The 7139-nt window shown below is 47.0% G+C and overlaps 1 protein-coding gene across 1 annotated transcript; it reads left to right on the forward strand.

Moving 5' to 3' along the window:
* Nucleotides 1-260: 260 nt before the first annotated feature.
* On the forward strand, nt 261-3173 carry LOC306937269 (uncharacterized protein; the record flags this gene model as incomplete). The annotated part of the gene is made up of 3 exons (XM_079520935.1): nt 261-390; nt 1092-1230; nt 3035-3173. The coding sequence occupies exons 1-3, from the start codon at nt 339-341 to the stop codon at nt 3171-3173; spliced, it is 330 nt and encodes a 109-aa protein (XP_079377061.1). The 5' UTR covers nt 261-338.
* Between the last annotated feature and the right edge of the window lie 3966 nt (nt 3174-7139).

Genomic DNA, 7139 nt, shown 5'->3' on the forward strand with positions numbered 1-7139 from the left:
ATGGTCATAAGTTCATAAAGCATAATTCATAATAATGTCATGATACAATAATAAATATGTGGTTCATAATTGATTTCATATGAGGTTAAAAATGTAAACATGATGTGATGATAACTTTCTGAGGCAGAACCAAGTTCCCTGTCTGTCAGTAGCAACACTGGACCATGATTGATTGACTGATTGATGCATGATTGCCTGGCATTGCACACAGGTGGTACAAACATTTCTCTCACTCATTCAGACTCTGGTCTGCACAAGGAAGCACACTCGCAGCAGAGTAGTGTGTTTGAACTGTTTAAAGTTATTAAACACGGTCAAAAGGACATTCAAAGGACTGTATGAAACTCAAGAAGCATCAAGAACCTCTTTACACAACAAGCGGCCAACGAGGTATTATTATTTGAGAGTTATCTTTGTTGTGTTGTATTGTGGTGTTTTGACGGACACGTTCACCTGCGCATCGCGCAAATCTACATGTTTTGTATTTCTTTGTTTGATCAATGACAATATTATGTATTGCGACGTAATTTGTTGATTGTTTATGTGTTTATTATTTTGTGTGAACATAGTTCTCACGGCATGGAACAGCAGAGGGATGAGAAGAATGCCCAATAAATGCCCGTTTATAAAGAACCGACCTGTGTCGTCAATGTTGTGAGAAGAGCTACATCCTACGTGTGTGTTTCGTGTCGTGTCATTCATCATCACTTTGTTTACTTTACTTTATCACAGCTAACAGTCACATCAAGGTCTGTGAAATAGTTAGTAATGAATCAATAGCTGACTGTCGCGATTTTGGCTTTTATGGTGAATGTTTTACAACTATATGAACTTCAACTTTGGCCAGTAGTTGTACAAAGCCATGGGTCTGAATGTAAACAAAGTATATGCTGCTTTATAAGACAACGTTTTATTTTTATATTGAGTGGTGGTGTGATTTGCATGTTATGTAATGAGTCCGAGTTTGTATTGTGCTAAACCAGTCACCAGTAGCATGGATAAGAAGCTAACTATGCTAATCAGAATTAGCATTAAGCTAACTGCATCCACTATAATGTTACACATTATATTAATGTGCTCTGTGTGTTCAGCCATGGCCAGGACGTCGAGGCACGACCGAGAGATGGCGCTGGACGCCAAGAGACGTCTGTGTGTGAGTTCAGATCCCGTGGAGAGGCTGAGGCTGCAGTGCCTGGCCCGAGGGTCGTCTGGCATCAATGGCCTGGGCAGGTGAGTGTGTGCGCGTGCGTGTGTGTGTGCGCGCGTGCCTTCCTCAGGCACAGCAGAGGCGTACATACAGACTGTTGGACTGTGAGGTGACGTGGCAGCCCTCCTCCTCGCCATCACCCAGGAAGCCTTGGAGGTGTCGGCCGGTGTTGCTGGGCTCTATAACATATGAAAATCAGACCGGAAGGCCTTACCGTTGTGGCGTTCTACAGAAGCAAAGGTTTTAAATAGCAGATCTACAAGCTCGTAGCGCGCCACTCGGTGTAGTGGAACGTTCGCGTGTGCCATGTCGACTAGAAAGGTCGCCCGAGGACGTACTACAGTTCCACGTGTGCGTCTCTGGGAGCTCTATAACATATCCGATAATCAGACCGGAAGGCCTTACCGTTGTGGCGTTCTACAGAAGCAAAGGTTTTAAATAGCAGATCTACAAGCTCGTAGCGCGCCACTCGGTGTAGTGGAACGTTCGTGCGCGCCATGTCGACTAGAAAGGTCGCCCGAGGACGTACTACAGTTCCACGCGTGCGTCTCTGGGAGCTCTATAACATATCCGATAATCAGACCGGAAGGCCTTACCGTTGTGGCGTTCTACAGAAGCAAAGGTTTTAAATAGCAGATCTACAAGCTCGTAGCGCGCCACTCGGTGTAGTGGAACGTTCGCGCGCGCCATGTCGACTAGAAAGGTCGCCCGAGGACGTACTACAGTTCCACGCGTGCGTCTCTGGGAGCTCTATAACATATCCGATAATCAGACCGGAAGGCCTTACCGTTGTGGCGTTCTACAGAAGCAAAGGTTTTAAAGTAGCAGATCTACAAGCTCGTAGCGCGCCACTCGGTGTAGTGGAACGTTCGCGCGTGCCATGTCGACTAGAAAGGTCGCCCGAGGACGTACTACAGTTCCACGTGTGCGTCTCTGGGAGCTCTATAACATATCCGATAATCAGACCGGAAGGCCTTACCGTTGTGGCGTTCTACAGAAGCAAAGGTTTTAAATAGCAGATCTACAAGCTCGTAGCGCGCCACTCGGTGTAGTGGAACGTTCGTGCGCGCCATGTCGACTAGAAAGGTCGCCCGAGGACGTACTACAGTTCCACGCGTGCGTCTCTGGGAGCTCTATAACATATCCGATAATCAGACCGGAAGGCGTTACCGTTGTGGCGTTCTACAGAAGCAAAGGTTTTAAATAGCAGATCTACAAGCTCGTAGCGCGCCACTCGGTGTAGTGGAACGTTCGCGCGCGCCATGTCGACTAGAAAGGTCGCCCGAGGACGTACTACAGTTCCACGCGTGCGTCTCTGGGAGCTCTATAACATATCCGATAATCAGACCGGAAGGCCTTACCGTTGTGGCGTTCTACAGAAGCAAAGGTTTTAAAGTAGCAGATCTACAAGCTCGTAGCGCGCCACTCGGTGTAGTGGAACGTTCGTGCGCCATGTCGACTAGAAAGGTCGCCCGAGGACGTACTACAGTTCCACGCGTGCGTCTCGTGGAGCTCTATAACATATCCGATAATCAGACCGGAAGGCCTTACCGTTGTGGCGTTCTACAGAAGCAAAGGTTTTAAATAGCAGATCTACAAGCTCGTAGCGCGCCACTCGGTGTAGTGGAACGTTCGCGCGCGCCATGTCAACTAGAAAGGTCGCCCGAGGACGTACTACAGTTCCACGCGTGCGTCTCGTGGAGCTCTATAACATATCCGAAAAGCAGACCGGAGGGCCTTACCGTTGTGGCGTTCTAAAGAAGCAAAGGTTTTTACGTTCGCGTGCGCCTTGTCTGTGTATAGAATTGACGCCGTGTGCGTTTGTAGTCCACAGCTCAGTACGGCAGTAAGGACGAGATCCTCCTCACGCTGGAAAAACACGGCGGAATATGTGACTGCCAAACATCCAGGTATGTTACCCTACCCCTACCGCGTCTTTCAGGGGCGGCTGTGGCTCAGGAGGTAGAGCAGGTCGTCCAATGATCCCTGGGTCGGCGCTTCGAATCCCGGCTCCTCCTGTCCACATGTCGAAGTGTCCATGGGCAAGACACTGAACCCCACATTGCCTCCAATGAGTCGGTCGGTGTAAGCTTGCCACCATTGGTGTGTGAATGTGGGAAGTGAGGACGCTGGCGTCGACTGTTCGCCGCTTCACCTCCCAATGTATGAATGAATGAACCATTGTAAAGCGCTTTGAGCACTTGGAAAAGCGCTATAAAAATGCAATTCATTATAAATTCATTATTATATTATTTAGACCCGAGGACGATTCTACAAATGCCTTCTAAAACCTGAAGGTTTTCTGAAAAACCCCACGTTCTCAAACATTTTCATCAAGGACCCCCAGAATTATATGTATTTGGCCACGGACCCCAATCTGAAAATATGTTGTTCCATCCAGGGACCCTCCCAGAAGCAAAGATTTGAGTTAAAAACTGAAACTCTGAAAGAATATATACTCACGATTTCACGATTTTCCAAAAATAGCAGACCTACAAGCTCGTAGCGCGGCACCGAGTGCCGCGCTACGAGCTTGTAGATCTGCTATTTTTCAATAGCTAAAGCATAACATAATGCTTAAAACACCAATAAGGGTTACAAGACAGTAATTCTTTTTTTTCGAAAAAATTTCTGTAATGTAATGTGTCTTCTCTCCCTCCTCTAATACTTCCTTCTTTGAGAGACCACTTAACCATTAACATGGCAGCTGATGGGTGGTCAGATGGGTGGGCCGTGCAGCTGATGGGTGGGCCCAGGCTGTGACCCAGGATAAACGCTGAGAACCGCTGGGTAATAAATCACGCTTAAAGTACGCAGAAGTTATAGCAATCAGCGCCGCTATGCCAACAGTACAGCAATTTTAGCTATTAACCCATTTTGGGCGGGAACCCCTTTTGGTGTTTTAAAGCATTATGTTATACTTTAGCTATTGAAAAATAGTTAAAGTATAACAGCGCGGCACCGAGTGCCACGCTACGAGCTTGTAGGTCTGCTAATTTTTTTTAATCGTAAAAATGTGGTGCAAATCTTTGAATATATATATTCTTTCAGAGCGAACGTTTTTAACTCAAATCTTTGCTTCTGGGGGGTTCCCTGGAACAACATATTTTCAGATGGGGGTCGGCGGCCAATTACATATAATCTTGGGGGTACTTAATTGACATGAAAGTGTTTGAGCACCACTGACACAGAAACATAGGTTTTTCAGAAAACTGTCAGGATTTAGAAGACAAAATCGTTCCCGCAGGTAAAAGATGGGTCAAGACCACCCATCTGGGAAATGGGTGGTCTTAATACGTAGAGATATGGTGGTATTAATTATAGAAGCATTTTATTTCATTATTTTACCATTTCTTTTGACATTTTTAAGTGGAACCCAAACCATAACCACAAGTCTAACCCTGCCACTAACTACCCCAAGCCTGACCTCGCCTCACCAGGCTTTCCACCACCTCGGAGGAAAGCCTGGTCTCTGTTTCAAAAGTCTGTATGATCCGGTCGGGAGCGGATGATATTGTTACGTCATGTTGTAGTATTGTTTTTATTTTTTATTGTTAAACATGAAAACAATAATGCAAATGGTCCTCAACAAGGTCCACTTCAATTGAGATCTACTATACTTGTGGGGACACCTGGCCCTCATAAGTATGATACCTGGGTACACGGGCACGCACACACAAAAACACGCACACACGCACGCACACACACACACACACACACACACACACACACTCTCTCTCTCTACAAGAGTATAGTAGAACATGTGACTGTGGAGGCTCTCATGTGGGGAAACACTGTGGAAATGCGAAGCCAAGATGAGAGAGATGAGCTGCCACAAATTGAAGAGGGCTGGTATGGGAGAAGACGGGGCGGGTTGGGTGTTGTGTGTGCGGGCCTGCGGGGTGGTGTGTGTGTGTGTGTGTGTGTGTGTGTGTGTGTGTGTGTGTGTGTGTGTGTGTGTGTGTGTGTGTGTGTGTGTGTGTGTGTGTGTGTGTGTGTGTGTGTGTGTGTGTGTGTGTGTGTGTGTGTGTGTGTGTGTGTGTGTGTGTGTGTGTGTGTGTGTGTGTGCAGCAGGGTAAAACATGGCAGTACTATTGTGATGTAAGCAACACACTACAGCTGCAGGCTAATCAAAAGCAACAATGGCTATGATACTAGGACACAGTCCTTTTTTAATGTAGCCTATTGTTTTGTTTTTTTTACTATAATTTTTATCCCACGATTTTGCAACCCATTTTTTCACCCAGTGTCAACCATCTAATGTAATCCTGGGCGCTACACTTCCTCTGCCAACCTGGGGGGGGGGGGCAGCTGACTGACCTCATGCTTCCTTCTATGCATGAGGAGTCCAAGCCGCATCTTTTCACCTGACAGGGGGGAGTTTCCCCGGTTGGACGTAGCGTGTGGAAGGAACACGTTATTCCAACCAGTTCCTTTCCCCTCCATCAGGCGCCCTGGCTGGCCAGGGGGAGGCAGTTTAGAGACCAGGATTGCTGCATGTTTTTTGTGAGGGTATACCTACCCTAGGGGACACGGGGAGAACATGCAAACTCCACACAGAAAGGCCCTTTCACCAACCCCGCCTCGGGTATGGGCACTGATGACGCGGAGGAGGGAACACGCCCACCACAGCGTCCCCAGCAGGAATCGAACCCAGGACCTTCTAGCTGTGAGGCGACAGCACTATGCATCATGTATTGTTAACCCAGGGGTCGGCAACCCAAGTTGTTGAAAGAGCCATTTTCTACCAAAAATAAATTCTAAATCTATCTGGAGCCGCAAAGAAAATGTACGCATTATAACACGGCTTGCCAAGCTTTATTATCTCCCGGGTTGCAACGAAACTAGCAGAATTTAGCATGCTTTCCCTGGAAATGTCTTTCAACGTTACTTTTTTTGTTGTTTGATAGCTTCTCACTGCAGATTAAACATACAGGCAGCCAATCTGCATTGTGTTTTTCGTCGGCTATCTTTCTTTTTCTACAGGGTAAACATTATACATTTCCATCGATTTTTTGTAATGCTACAGGGAGCCACTAGGGGTGTGCTCTAGAGCCGCCTGTTGCAGACCCCTGTGTTAACCATATACCAATGTGCAAGCTTTGACAATCACTGTCTATGCTTGCTTACACATCTAGTACATCTTAACACACCCATTAGGCCTGCACTGCAGTACTAGCTGCAGCCGTGTTCTGTTCTTGGGTGGTTCTTTTCCGTTTACTAGACTGCCATGTTTTTGAGTGGTGCTACCACTCCCTTACGGAGTTATGTGGGTGCCTGGCTGGCTGGGTATGAGTACCCAGAACAGCATGGTTGTTTTTCACCACCTGTGCGCAACCTAACACACACACAAACACACTCGCACATATTAACTGTATATATGATGATTTTGGGTGTGCCAGTACAGTACAGTGACAGTACAGTACAGTAGGCTACAGTACAGTAGAGGGTACAGTAGAGGGACCGGCACACGGTAACTCTGTCATTTCTCAACCGTTTCAGACGCAGGGTGGCACGCTGGCCCGGCCCGCCCCCCTGGGCGCGTTCCTGGGGGTCTGGATAATATATGTTTTATGTGATATTTATTTTTACGGAAAAAAAAATCAATTAATTAATCGATTAATAATCGGGAGAGCTGTCAATTAATCGATTTGGCTGATGGTCAGTTGCTGGCATCCCTAGACCAGACAGCACTGCATCTCACTCACCAGGTTGGAATTGGTTCTTATATTCAATACTTTGGTGATGCAAACCTCCTCGACGTCCCCAAAACCAAACTCTGTACGTGGGGTGACAGAGCTTTTGCATTTGCTGCCCCAACCCTGTGGAATGCCCTCCCTAAGGCACTCAGAGATGCTCCCACACTCCAAACTTTCAAAACCGCCCTCAAGACCCACCTCTTCAATATTGCCTTCCCTAGCTAACCCTTTTC

The sequence above is a fragment of the Electrona antarctica genome, assembly GCF_951216825.1.
Source record: "Electrona antarctica genome assembly, chromosome: 14".
In the NCBI taxonomy this organism is placed as follows: domain Eukaryota; kingdom Metazoa; phylum Chordata; class Actinopteri; order Myctophiformes; family Myctophidae; genus Electrona; species Electrona antarctica.